The 14,646-nt window shown below is 41.6% G+C and overlaps 1 protein-coding gene across 2 annotated transcripts in view; it reads left to right on the top strand.

Annotated features, from left to right (window-relative positions):
* ASTN1 (astrotactin 1) overlaps positions 1-14,646 on the top strand; it is a 306,051-nt gene that overhangs the window by 145,883 nt on the left and 145,522 nt on the right. For both annotated transcript variants that reach the window (XM_030823936.1, XM_030823937.1), the window contains exon 8: positions 4,684-4,768. In XM_030823936.1, the coding sequence (XP_030679796.1) occupies positions 4,684-4,768 (85 nt within the window). The remainder of the gene's footprint in view (positions 1-4,683; positions 4,769-14,646) is intronic.

The raw sequence follows: 14,646 nt of genomic DNA on the forward strand, positions 1-14,646 counted from the left end.
GTTTTCGGTAAAACTAAGGATAGGTGATGTTTGAGAGCTCACTGTGTGTCAAGCATTGTGCTTTACTTAGATTATGTAATTGGAGCTTCACTGTAACACTATGAAGTAGATGATACTCTTATTCCCCTTTTACAGAGTTGTTGACTTACCTGCCCAAGATCACTTACCTAGTTAATGAGCTAGCTGGACTTCAAACTCAGGCTGCCTGACTCAAAACTCACACTCCTGACCATTATTCAAACCTGTCCCCACTGCTCAAGCTGCATGAAAGGAACTAAGGCAGAAAGCTTAGAATTGTTTCACTTCTATGTGGCTGCAGCAGAGCCCCAGACCCCTGATGATTTGCTGTTAGCACCCTTTGCCAACTGCACCCTGACATTGTCCCCACATGTCCCCAGGTTTGTAACCCCGGGTGTGCCTCTGGTTAAGTGGGGCTAACGGCAAAACACTAGGGCTGCATGGCTTAATGCTCCCTGGATCCAGCCAGAGGTTGATTTTCCCTGCACTTTGCAAGGGTTTTTTGTTATGGTTGTATGTTTGATTGTTTTGGTTTTGTTTTTTTGATGGAGACACAGACTACCTGGTTTCAGTGACCTTTCTCTTTCCTCTCTCCCTGGCCTTTGTTCTGCCATATGGACAGCTGTGGAGGCTTCACACACCTGCTTTATTTCACAGCCCCCATCAATCCTGGCCACAGACTCCTCATGGCCCTTTTCAAGATATGTAGCTTTTATGGTTCTGCAAGGAGCATAGGCTTCCCAGCTAAATTAAGTTTTAATCTTTATCCAAGATGTTCACTGAAATCTTTTCTGTCCCAGGTCTTTCCATAGGCCAGACCCAACCATGTGGAAATGTGTAAATCTGTTGAGGGGCCTTAAACCCACTTCCCAGACTCAAGCCAGCTGCCCTCTTTGCTTGCTCTGAAGCGCTGCCTCTCTCTCTAACCTTCCCTGTTTTTGTTGGTTGGTTGGTTGGTTGGTTGGTTGGTTTGGATTTTTACCTAATTTGGCAGGGTAGCTCAGTCCCGATTTTGTTCCTGATACCTGGATTGCCGACACATGCTACACTCCATTCTGTGACTCCATTAAAGCACCTTCCTTTAGGATGTTCTTTTGGCACACTTCCCTCTGACTCCCTTCCCAGAGTTGCTTGGGGCTATTTGACCCTGGACTTGCCTCCTTTCTGATGTCTCTGCTGGGAAGGGAGAACAAACAATTGGATACTACCCAAGTCAGATATCTTACAAAGATTTCCCTTTTTAGAAGGAGCACACCCAATTTTATTTCATAAAAGCCAACCCCTACCTGGAGCATAGAAGTGGCTGAGGGCATGTGGCCTTGATCTGCATTTTCCTCATGGAGAACTTATGGTGAGCCCAGCCATGTCTGAGGACCCCTAGCTTCAAGGTTTTTCTTTAATCTTTGAATGAGATTTGTGCCTCAGTCCTTCAGCTGTAGAATGGGAACTGACTAAAAGCACTGTCCATCATCCAAGCTACCTTGAGGCGTCTACTGTCAGGGTACCAAGCACAGATCAAGTGCAGCTGTCTCCAGCCCCTGAACCAACTACCTTTCAGGTCCTCTTCTTTTTGGCAGTGTGGTTGCCTGAGTGCTCCTGCAGGGCACACTCTATCTGGCTGGGCTCTCCTCCGTACTATGACACGTCTCTCCGTTGGAGTCCTATGTACACCACCATGGAGTCGGCGCCTCATGCGTTCCCACCATCTGTCACAGCAGATGCAGAGACTGTAACACTTCTAGCTTAGGAGGGCATCCAACACCCTTGTGGGGTCTTTAAAATTCACAGCTAACAGTCGGAGCCTGTGCTTTCACGAAACCCCTCTTAAAGTCAAGATTTAGCAGTTGGTTGCCATAGCAACTCCCCCCATCAAGTCTGAAATCCTTTCGTTGGAGATGGCCAAACTGGTTTTGTGGAGGAATACAGAAGAGGGATTCTTGGTGGGTTCCAGAAATGAGGATCCTGTGAGAGGCAAATTTTGGAGATCCCCAAAATCTTGCATGATGTGTTTGAAAATTTCTCTGTTTCTTGGACTTTGGGCTGCGTCTGCCATTATGTGGAGGAAGGCTTTATTGGTTGTCGGCAGTATGTCCCCACATTGTAATGAGTGACGGAAGCCTCATAAGGAGATAATGACTATGAAGGCAATTTGAGAAGGTAAATGTGCTATACAAATGGTAGGTATTGCCGTCATTAGGAAAATAAGGCTCGGCTTGAACTCTGAGTTGTTACTGCATTTATTTTTACATGTTTTGTGGTAACTAGATATCAGACGTGGAAGAGAACTCCCATTTTTGTCAGTCCCTAATTCTAGGCAAGGCATCTAGCCGAGACCATTCTAAGAGTCAGAGTGATGGCTTTGACAAACTCCTAAGGTGACTTCCTGCTTCTAAATATGCCCATGGCTAATTGTCTACACAAGGACAACCAGGAGAGTATCTTTCCCGAAAGGAAAAGTATATTTGAGACCTTGACCTATTAATTGGCTTACATATCTGCATCTTGGGGGTGAGGTGTAAATATCTGTAAATACAGGGCAAATCCTTTAATTAATTTATTTTCTACTGCACAGTATTTGTCAAAGGCCTACTCATATGGGGGAAGACTAACCTCGTTCCTTGTTTCTGCCCTATGTATCTTATAGTCTAGCATCTGTGTTTTCTTTGGAATTGAGAAGGTGTGAAGCCTGCTCAGTGAAGCCAGGCTCCTGGTACTCTCTTCTTTTGCCCTCCCCAGTAGTTGCCATCTTTATCTTTCCTTTTATCAAATAAACAGCCTTCATCCGCAAACCTTATCATCAGCCAGGTAATTTAAAGCTGTGTTTTTCTATTTTTGTCTCAGAGCTCCCTTACCATTTCTTTTATTATTATTATTATTATTATTATTATACTTTAGGTTTTAGGGTACATGTGCACAATGTGCAGGTTTGTTACATATATATCCATGTGCCGTGTTGGTTTGCTGCACCCATTAACTCTTCATTTAGCATTAGGTATATCTCCTAATGCTGTCCCTCCCCACTCCCTCCACCCCACAACAGTCCCCAGAGTGTGATGTTCCCCTTCCTGGGTCCGTGAGTTCTCATTGTTCAATTCCCACCTGTGAGTAGCTCAGTACCACTGAAGCCAATAAACTTGGACCTACTATGGATCCAGCCCATGTAGAATCCAGAATTCACCATGCAGGAGACAATGTCCTGATCAAATACTCCGTGTTTTTGTTTTTTTTTTTAACAAATGAAGAGGCTTTCACTCCACTTCTCAGCACATTGAGCTGAACGGCTGTGGGGGACAAAAATGGTGTGACCTGGTAGTGAGGCTCTGATGGACAGCTGCTTGTAGGTCAATCTTGAAACGAACGGCTAAGCTAAGATGCTAAAAAAAGCTCTTGCTCAGGCCCTATCCAATACCCTCCCCCTTAACTGTGAGGCCCCTTCACTTCGTTTTTACTGGGTTTTATCTTCAGAAAGAGAAAATAGCACTCAAAGCTATTATTCTATTTATATCATCTTAAAGTGTTTCTTTCTGGAGAGATAAAGAAATGGTATGCCCATCATTTCACTAGGACATGGCACCTTTGTTATTTACAAATTTCAGAAAGTCACACTTTGTTCTTTCACAAGGTATAAATTAAATAAGCAGACATTTAAATAGTAGGAACTAGTGTTGTAGTGTAACTGGCCTCAGTAGTTTGGGCTACATGTCATTGCATAAAGAATTATTAATATAATGAAGCAGCAACAATTTTCTTCAAAATCAGTAGTAAATCGAGCAATGATTCTTAATCTTTTGGGGATCTTGGATTTGCTTGTAAATCAGATGAATGTTATGGGACCGTGCCTCAAAAAATATGCATATACACACATATACAGTTTTGAATGAAATTCCAGAAGATTCATGGATCCCTTGATATACTAATGGAATAACAAATTATAATGAAATGTGATGATGTCCTAAACAAATGTGGAGTTGTAGATGATTCTTCTGGTGACCCACTCCCAGATAATTAATCATTTTTACTTAAAAGCTAAAACCCAGATTTCCTTTAAAACCATAATAGATGTAAGAGGCCTCCTGTGCATATAGTAGTTGTCCTATGAGCTAGCAGCCTGGCATGGTGGGAGAAAAAGGTCTGGAGTCAGACACAGGCTCAGACATTAACTCTGCCACTTACAAGCTGTCTACAAGCCTTCAATTTTCTCAAGCCTGTTTTTAACATTAGCATCACATAGCCAATAATACCTACTTTTCAAGATTCCTAGAAATATTTGGCGGAATAATTCATTTACGCAGTCTTTAAACATTATTATTCATCTACTATGTGCCTTGTAGTATACTGGGCATTCAGAAACTAAAGATGAAGAAGTCCTTTTCCTCAAAGGATTGTTGGTCTTTGTGCTTACAGAGCACATATAATAGGTGCTTTCTAAATACTAGATTCCTCTTCTATGAAAAGTATCACACACTGGAGAATGGAGAGATTGGTTGGAGTATTCATTTATGTGACTGGTGGAGAGGGGAGTATATGACATAACGGAACTTACTGTCTCATTCATGCTAATATCAGAGTAAGAGTTTACCCTATTTCATGTTAATTTTTACAAACACAGATGTGTTAATCATTTCCTTCATGTTTCTCTTTCTTCCTCCTTACCCTGCTTCTAAGGGGAATGCCTCTGCTACGAAGGCTACATGAAGGATCCAGTACATAAGCACCTTTGCATTCGGAACGAATGGGGGACAAACCAGGGGTAAGTGAGGGCATGACGACTTAGCTGGTTCCCACATATCACTGCTCCTTACACAGACATGACGTGGAGCAACTGCATGGAGAGGAATAGAGCTAAAGGGTGGCTATATTCTGAACAGCAAATGGGTAAAAATGTCACTATGCCTTTCCATATTTATACCATTCCAGTGACGTCCATATCATCTTTTTCTCCGTTTACGAGCCTCTGACTCGCAGCCCTGCAGCTTCCAGCTGGGATCTGAAAATCAAGCTGTCCCTCTCTTCCTTTTCACACCACCACCAGCCATGAGGATTCCACAGGCAGAATTTAGCTGATGATTTTGTTGGAGACACTTGAAGCCACAGAGACTCCAGTGTAGCTCTCCCAGAGCCTGATGAGCTTTGCAAGACTGACATGAGTGGAAATTTGTTTTCACCAGGACTGTCAGCAGGGGTGACATACAGAGACTCAGGAAGTACTCTCTGTTGAATAAGAGAGTATTTTTGCCTGAGCCCCAAGTACCATTTCTCAGTGAGACTTTTGTTTTCCCCTAGACACACACGAGTGGGACAAAGTAGTTATCTCGTGTATTCCTTTTTTGTTTTTATTTTTTACATTTTGGAATGTTTTTATTGAGATAAAAAAATATATAACATACAATGTGTCATTTAACCATTTTTAAGTATACAATTCAGTGGCATTCACATTATGCAAGCATCCCACTATTCACTTTCTATTGCTTTTTTTTTTTTAATTAAGACATTGTCTTGCTTTGTTGCCCAGGCTGGAGGATAGTGGCATGATCATAGCTCCCAGTAACATCCAACTCCTGGCCTCAAGCCATCCTCCCACCTCAGCCTCCCAAAGTGCTGGGATTACTGGCATGAGCCACTGTGCCCTGCCCTCTACTACTTTTTAAAAGCAACTTTCTAGTTTCCTTTAGATGTTGAGAGTTTACTTTCTGCATTTGCTGAGTCCTGAAGGAGGGTGGGAGGAGAAGGGGATCAATAAATGTGAACTAATAATAGCAATCAATGGAACAGGAAAAACTAGAAAGAAATCAAGGCAAAAGGCATCTCAGAATGGTTGCTTGGATTGCAAATTAGATATGTGTTTGCAGCTTGACAGGTGGAAAAAAGAAACCAATGTCATTTCAGACATTGCCATGGAGGACTCACATCCCTGAGGTCAATGATCTGCCCCTTCCATGTGATTCTGATGAGACCAAACCTAGAATATTGAATGTAGTTCTGGACTCTCAAAGCAATAAATATGGTGACAAATGGGTGAGTGTTTGGAGAAGAGCAATAAAAATGATTGAAGAGCCCAAGGGAGTGATTTATGATAAAGGGATAGAAGAACTCAACTCTGAGAACTTAGCCAGCTGATGACTAAGTCAAGGCATGATAGATGCCCATAGATGTTAGGAGAGGGCAAATGTTCTGAAACAGGTTGAAGTTGAGGGATAAGGACAAGAGAAAATGAAATTAGGGAAAGGAAATCTGAGTCACAGTTCAGAAAACTTGGGGAAGTCAAAATGCCATGAAGTTTTTCTGTTCGTGGAAATGAAGGATTGCTCAGTTTTGGCAGAATTTGAGGTCATATCACAGAGAGAGCCCACAAAATTTAGAGGAAGGTGTTTGTAGAAGGGCAGCTACATATGAGGCAGCCTGTTATTGAAAGACTGGGGAGAAGGGCAGAAGGTTTGGCTGATAGATGTGCAGTGGGATATGAATGAACAATACCACTGGCTATTTACATTCTATCGAGTCCCCTTACCATCTTCGCCTCTGAAATGTTTGCATGGTTTCTGGGGATCCAAAATTTTAGCTAATGGGATGGCTAAGAATTGCAGTGGACTGTGGTTCTTACTGATTAAAACAGTGTAAAAAGTGATGGATAACCAGTCTCTGTCTCTTAGCTGCTGACTTGCTGCTGGAGAAAACAATGACAAAATATTTCATTTCTGCCCTGAGTGATCCAGGCTGGCTCGCTGTAGTGATTGGATTTGGTGGTTAATCACTCAAGCCTCCATATCCCTAGCCTTGTAGACAGATCATGTGAGGATGGGCCTGACTTGACATGATAATTGCATAAGCCTTCATCATTCCCTCTGGCTGTATGTAGAGACAGTCTTAGGATGTAGACAAGAGTCTCAGGGGAAATGGTTGAGGTCCCAGCATAAGTGTCATTTAAAACAAGACAGGCTAAAGCAGTGAGTTATAGACTGACAGAAACATTAGCCCCAGGAAATAGACAAGGAGACCTAATCTGTCATTTCCATCTTTAATTTCCATTATTCTATGATCATCACTGTCTATGAGGTCTCACTCTGGACACTAATAAAATAATGGAGCAACTGTTAGGAGGAGGAAAAAGGTGACTACCTTGAGGATAATGGAACCAGGAGTGATAAGCAGTGTGAGTTTATATGTACACAGTATTAAAAAAGCGTCAGACAAATGACTGTATTTTTCCTCATAAAATGACAAGGTAAGTGAAAAGTATAAGATGCCATACATCTTGATTTAAATCAGGGATCCGATGCCATGTTTCTTTAAATGATTCTCACAAAATTAATTGAAATTGGTTTGAACATGAAGACTGTCACTCGAATTGAAAACTATCTGACAGATTGCCAACTAATGATACATATTGGGGTATTATGGAAAAATCAATGGTGTGTCTGATTTTCCTGAATATTTTATTTAATTCTCCTGAAGTGGAGGTAAGCAGCCCATGTGTGAATGTTTTTCACTTCATATTCTTGTATTGCATACATTAAAATAGCTGAACATTCCTTTGAAGTAGAACAACCAAATCCTAGGCCAAATAATTAAAACAAATTCTTTGGTGAAATATCAAGGTCAATATACCAGGAGAAAAGTAGCAATAAGCCTTTATGACTTTCAGACAAGGAAGAAAATTGATCAAAGACACTAATATAAGAAGTTACAAATCGATTTTTTTTTTTGAGGCAGAGGAGTGGCACCTGCAACTTTACTCAGCCTCTGCCTTCTTCTAGTTACCTGGTCCTGAATGTGCATGTGTGTGTGTAGGCATGTGTGTGCATGTGTGTATGCATGTGTGTGGTGTATGTGTGTGTGTGCATGCATATGTGTGTGTGGTGTGTGTGTGAGTGGTGCATTTTGTGTGCACATGTGGTATATGTGTGATTGTATGGTGTGTGTGTGTGTGTGTGTGTGTGTGAGTATGTGCATGACAGGAAGCCCGTTTGTTTATAGTAATTCTCTCACCACTCCATCATTTATTCTCCTACTCATTTGTATTTTCAACAGATATTCACCCCATTACCTATTGTGGTCCAGGGTATGCTAGGTTGTTATTTATAAAAGAAGATGTGGTTCCTGCTCTGGAAGAACTAACAGTCTACATAGATAGTTGAAAGAGTAATAAGTAATTGCAATGAAATCTAAGACTTATTAAAATAAAGATGTGAGCGAAAGTCTGTGGGATTGAAATTTAAGGGGTGACTTATATGAGGTCAAAGAATATGGAATAGAGTTTCATGGAGAATTTGGATTGTGAACTGTTCTACTTGCCAGATAACAAAGGTCATTCTAAGCAAAGGGAACCAGCATGCAGAAAGGTATGGACACATGAGAAACATGGTTTTTTCAGGAATGGTAAATAAAAATCTCAATGTAGCATAAGAATTCACTTTACAGAAAGAGGATAAGAGGCTGGTAAGGTGGCAAAAGACTAGATAACAAAGAGGTCTTGTTTACTAAGGCTGTGGACATTAAAGCTCCCATATTAGACCCGCTAGCAGGAGGGAGGGAGACGTTCCAGGTGTACTCTCACTACACTTCACTTTTTTGGGACCTTTCATATTAAATTTAAATGATCCTAAAAAGCAAAGAAACAAACACGAAACCTCTTGGAGTTCGCTAGACTTTTATTTATCTGGATTATCTCAGTAAAACATATTCCTAAAATTATCCTGTAGATAAAAGTCAAGACCAAACAACCAAGAATGGCATAGAATTGGAGACCATATGCAGAAAGCACGTGAATCGAGGAAGTTGCAATCATTTCCTGGTGACTCCAGTTCTGCCACAAGGGAGAAATGAGGCAGGTTGAAACATTTGTGTGTTGGTCTTAGTGGTGAAGCTAGTCACTTCAGCTCAGCCAGGTGACAGGGTCCGGATGGCAGATTACAAGATCATTGAATTCAGTGCACAAGAAGGTCCTATTCACTAAGAGTAAAAATAGCTTCAGAAAGATTTAAACAAAGTCACAGATGACAGATTTCTAATGGGTTATTAAAAGAACATGGAATGTTTGAGGTTACAGCCTTGGTCTTTGAGGTTGGCAACAAAATCAATCATTCCCTGCCACAACATCCCTTGTGACCCTGCTGCCAGGCACAGGACCCAGGGTGGACAGGTCTTACCCCTGCACAGTGGCTTACCTTGTCTTCTGTCGCCCCTGTATGAATTCACTGAATAACTCCTTGGCCTGCCATCCCAGTGGCTGCATAGACACAGCCGGGGACTATTAAAGTCTGTGTTTGATATTTGTTTGCTAAGACAACAAGGACAAATTGGAAAATTTTCACAGAAGAGAATTGAAAACAATAAACGAGGGTGGAGGAGGCAAGAGAGATTGATTTACATGAAAATATTAGAGGAGGAAAAACAGATTTATGTAGCTACTTTGGAAATGATTACGAAAGACTATAATCATGTTTTTTTGTTAAATTAAAAGTACACCCAAGGGCCTCTAGATACAATTTTCAGAAGATTACAATTAGGTTAAATTCATGCATGTGAAGATTCCCAGTAAATAATAGCCTGATTTCTTATTCTGGCATATCAGATACAGAGGGCAACACCAAGGAGATTCACCACTAGAGAGATATAAAATATCACTAGATTTCCATGCTGAAGGATGGAGACAGAGCCATCATTCATGAGATGGGAAGTGACCTGCTGTGGAAAATGAACAGGTGTTTCTCCAAGGTGTTAGAAGCTGTTGTTAGGAATGGTCCTGCTCGTCAGAGTACTTCTTCCTTACACTGCCTGCTCTGGAGGCAATGCACTTACCATGACATGCCAAGTAGCTGCACACAGGCACACACACATTCACTCACTCATACATGGCCCACGCTACCTTAATATGTCATTCTCATTGTCCCAGGTGCATACTTTCTCCCCTTCTATTTCTGCAACTTCTTCCTACTTCTCACCCACTCAGGAGTGACTGCTTAGGGATTCTATATCTTTATAAGGAGCAAATGTCCCAAACCATAGGAGCCAGTTCCCACTTGAAGCCAAGAATGAGGACTGTGTTCATCATGACTGGCCTCAGCTCCTCTGTCTTGCTCAAAACATGTCCTTGACAGGAGGTGTTTTTATTTTGTCCTGCCTGAAGGATGTCATTCTTAACAGTTCCTTAGAGACCACTAAAAGGACAAAGGCCACATCTGGTGGAGAGGATACCTTTGCCTCTGAGTTCTAGGATTGAGGTGAGACCAACCTTCACTAATTATTCAAAAAGATCCAAAATCAATCCTGACTTCTCCTGTCCACCTAAAACTGAGCAAGAACCTCCTCTCAGCTGTCATCAAAGTGTAAATTCTTAGACCATCTTAGGGCAGCGACTGGCATGTTGAGCTGTAGCTGTGATTCCAAGCCCAGGTCTTGGGCCATGTCTTGTTTCTTTGACCAGCCCAAAGTCTTTTCCGAGATGACTCAGGTGGGGTCAGACAGTCTGCTGTGACATAGGAAATTTCTGACTCTTTGCCTATTTCTAGCTCATCATCTGGCTGTTACTTCTCCCACTCCTTTGCTGGTTTCCATGTCCACTGCTGTCCCGTTCACCTTCATCCAAGCCCTCAAACAAGATTTGCTGGCCAGACTGTGGCTGCCTCTTTATCTCTGGATGCCCTCGTTTCCTGCCCTCCAGCCCAGACTTCATTGTCTGTGCCCAGCTTCTGTCATTGCTTTGCCATCCACAAATGGGATTATCTTCCCATTAGCTCTCTTTTAATTCTTCCTCTCTCTCTCTCTTCCTCTCTCATCATTATCACTTATTGCTAATAAGGGTTTCCGGCATATTCATTCAGCAGTTTATTTTATTCATCCTCCTCCTTCTCCCCTTCCTCCTCCTCCTCCTTCTTCTCTTCCTCCTCCTTATTCTTTCTCTCTCTTCCTCCCTCTCTTGCTCTTCCTCTCCCTCTCTCTTCCTATCTCCCTCTCTCTCTTCCTATCTCCCTCTCTCTCTTCCTATCTCCCTCTCTCTCTTCCTATCTCCCTCTCTCTCTTCCTATCTTCCTCTCTCTCTTCTTCTCCCTCTCCCTCTTCCTCTCTATCATCCTCTCCACCCCCCCTTCCTCTCCTCTCTCTCTCTTCCCCTCTTTCTCTCTCTTTTACCTTTATCTTCTCCTCTTCCCCTAGGAGTCAATGAAAATATGACTACCTTTTCTCTTACATTTTTCTGTGTCCAACAGACCAAAGGGGCTCTTGGAAATAAAACTGAAGTTCTGTTTCTTCTCGCTAGAGGTGCCCTGCTGAAACCTGACTCTAGCAGAAACATTGTCCCTTAAAAGGAAAAAAAAACAAAAAAAAACAAAAAAAACCCTTCCTTGGGTGAGCAGGCAGGAACTGAGTGCTTAAAAGTAAATCTCCATCTACCAGGATTTCCTCCACAGACAGACTGAACAGAATCGTCGCCTGCAGTTGGCTTGGGAAACTCTGCACCTCCTTCTCAGGGATTTTCTCAAGCAAAAACATATATAACTTGACCGATTTTTCACAAAACCCTTGTGGTCAGTCAGCTGAATACAGTGATACACTGTTCTTTGTAGAGGACATCAGGCTAAGAGGACATCTCTCCAGCAATGGAGGGCTAAAACCCAACCCGTGCTTGCTAAGACAAGCCAACTCTGAGAGAAAGGGCACATCTGTCCAGATGGGTACTTTTTTCTAATTTACACAAAGGCCTTTGATGAGCTAGTGCTGAACCTGTGGTCATTTTGAGTGATGCCCTTTGCTCCCCTCTTAGAGGCAATTGTAACCTTGGTTACTCAGGATGATAAAAGAACAAAATGTGCCCTAATGAGTGACTCCTGCATGCCGGTTCATAGAGCAGCTACCTAAGTATCTTCTGATTTCAGACGTCTACCCCCAGCGATTTAAATTTCACAAGTCTGGGAGAGGGCCCAGAATCTGTACATTTGACAAGTTCCCACAGATGTTTCTGAAGCACAGCCAGACTTAAGAACACTTCTTAAGCAAGACATGGAGTCTCCAGACACCTTGAGAATGCATCCTTTTATCAGTGAACTAACTTTTTCCAATGAAAATAAGAATGAGCTTGTAGACGAGTGGCTGAGTGCAGCTTTAAAGATCCTTGCATTTTATTAATTTTTTTTTTTTGAGATGGAATTTCACTCTTGTTGCCCAGGCTGGAGTGCAATGGTGCGATCTTGGCTCATGCAACCTCCACCTCCCAGGTTCAAGGGATTATCCTGCCTCAGCCTCCTGAGTAGCTGAGATTACAGGCATGTGCCACCACACCCAGCTCATTTTGTATTTTTAGTAGAGACAGGGTTTCTCCATGTTGGTCAGGCTGGTCTTAAACTCCCGACCTCAGGTGATCCACCTGCCTCAGCCTCCCAAAGTGGCTGAGATTACAAGCGTGAGCCATCGCACCCGGCACATTTTATTAATTGGGAAAGGGAGAGCCAGAGAGGTGAAGTAACTTGCCCAAGGTCACATAGCTGGTAGTCAAGCTTCATAGTAACCGCTGGGTGTTGGAGACAAGTCAGTTGGTTAAATAAAGATTTAAAAGAGAGAGCAAGGTGAAGAGCATATAATACTCTGAAAGTCAGGGATCAGCTGTAGATGGGAGGTGGACAGTCTATGGTTGACAGCCTGCTTCTCTGCATCCCGCTTTCCCAAGACTGAGGGATGCATCTTCAGCCCACCTCCTCCCCGTGGTGATAAGAGTCCACCTACAGTGCTGCCTACCCCCAGAGGAGGGAGGAGGCTCTGTCAGCTGTTGTCTCTGACTAGTCCAGTCACAGCACCAAGAGACTTACTTTAAACGGTGCCAGAGGCGGGAACACTCATATTTCCTCCAACATGTCCACCAGGGTGAAAAAAAATCAACCTCAATTTACCTTCTCATCTGCTCAAGAATGGAAGATAAATTGTTTCAATTTTATAGAAATGAATGTTTTATGTCTTGCCTATGCTTTCCAGATAGTGTCCTGCATTTATATATTCTACTGCATGCATGGGCATTCCACTAGGAATGCTCCCTAGACTTTCATCTTGGGTTTCAGTCTAAAAATACTAGGTTTCAAAGTGCTGTTGTTTTTCCTGGCTTTGGAGATCTTGGCTATTTATCTTTTTTTTTTTAATCAAAAGAAAAACAATACATTCATTATCCCATGTGTAGAGAGAACTGCCATTACCATTTTGTCATGTTTCTTCCCAATTTCTGTTTCCATACATCAAATGCTTGCTTTTTACTACCCCCCACCTCGATTCTTTATATATTTTTGTTCTCTCTCATAATTTAACAATGAGCATGTATTATTTTATAATCACAAAATAGGGTAACGTATAAAGAAAGAAGCATTAAAAGTATCTTTGTGATACATTATTTTTCTCAAAACTTTTTCCTTGAGGATGTTATTCTTAATGCCTAAGTTAAAACCTTCCATTTTAAGCTATTTTTAGAGGAAAGAAGACAGCAGCACAGGGCCTAGCATTCAGGTCAAACTCCTTTAATATAAACATCTCTGTAAGTCTGTGTATAATAAGAGGTTGTAGGAACACCATCTAGCATCCTGCACATTCAACACCATATTTAATGCATTACAACTTCAATGTCACTGAACACTTGGAGTAATCCCTCACGTAATGCTAATTGATTGCTGTCATTAGGCAGGGCACGGTGGCTCACGCTTGTAATCCCAGCACTTTGGGAGGTCAAGGCGAGTGGAACACCTGAGGTCAGGAGTTCGAGACTAGCCTGGTCAACATGGTGGAACCCCATTTCTACTAAAAATACAGAAAATTAGCTGGGTGTGGTGGCGGGTGCCATGGTGGCAGGCGCCTGTAATCCCAGCACTCACACACACACACACACACACACACACACACACTACTATACACACACACATTTTATATATATGTGTACACACATGATATATATGAATATGTATTTTATATATATATGTAAACATTTTCTTTATTCACTCATCAGTTGATGAGCACTTAGATTAATTCCATATCTTTGCAATTGTCAATTGTGCTATGATAAACATATACATGCAGGTGTCTTTTTGATATAGTGTCTAGTTTTCCTTTGGATAGATACCCAATAGTGGGATTGGTGGATCAAATGTTAGGTCTACTTTTAATTCTTTGATAAATTTCCATGCTGCTTTCCATAGAGGTGGTTATAATTTACATTCCCACTAGCAGTGTATAAGCATTACTTTTTCACCACATCCATGCCAACATCTGTTGTTTTTTGACTTTTTAATAATGGCCATTCTTGTTGGGGTAAAATGATATCTCATTTTTTAATTTACATTTCCCTGATGATTAATAATGTTGAGCATTTGTACATGTTTGGCCATTTGTATTTTTTTTTAGATATGTCTATTTATGTCCTTTGCCTACGTTTTAATGGGATTATTTTTCTTGCTGATTTATATGAATTCCTTGTAGATTTTGGATATTAGTCCTTTGCAGATGCATGTTTTGCAAATATTTTCTCCCATTCTGTAGGTTGTCTGCTTACTCTTGATTATGAAATAAAATGGTTGTTTCTTTTGCTGTGCAGAAACTTTTTAGTTTAGTTAGGTACCATTGATTTGTTTTTGGTTTTGTTGCATTTACTTTTGGGGTTTTAGT

The sequence above is a fragment of the Nomascus leucogenys genome, chromosome 12 (genome assembly GCF_006542625.1).
Source record: "Nomascus leucogenys isolate Asia chromosome 12, Asia_NLE_v1, whole genome shotgun sequence".
Lineage (NCBI taxonomy): Eukaryota > Metazoa > Chordata > Mammalia > Primates > Hylobatidae > Nomascus > Nomascus leucogenys.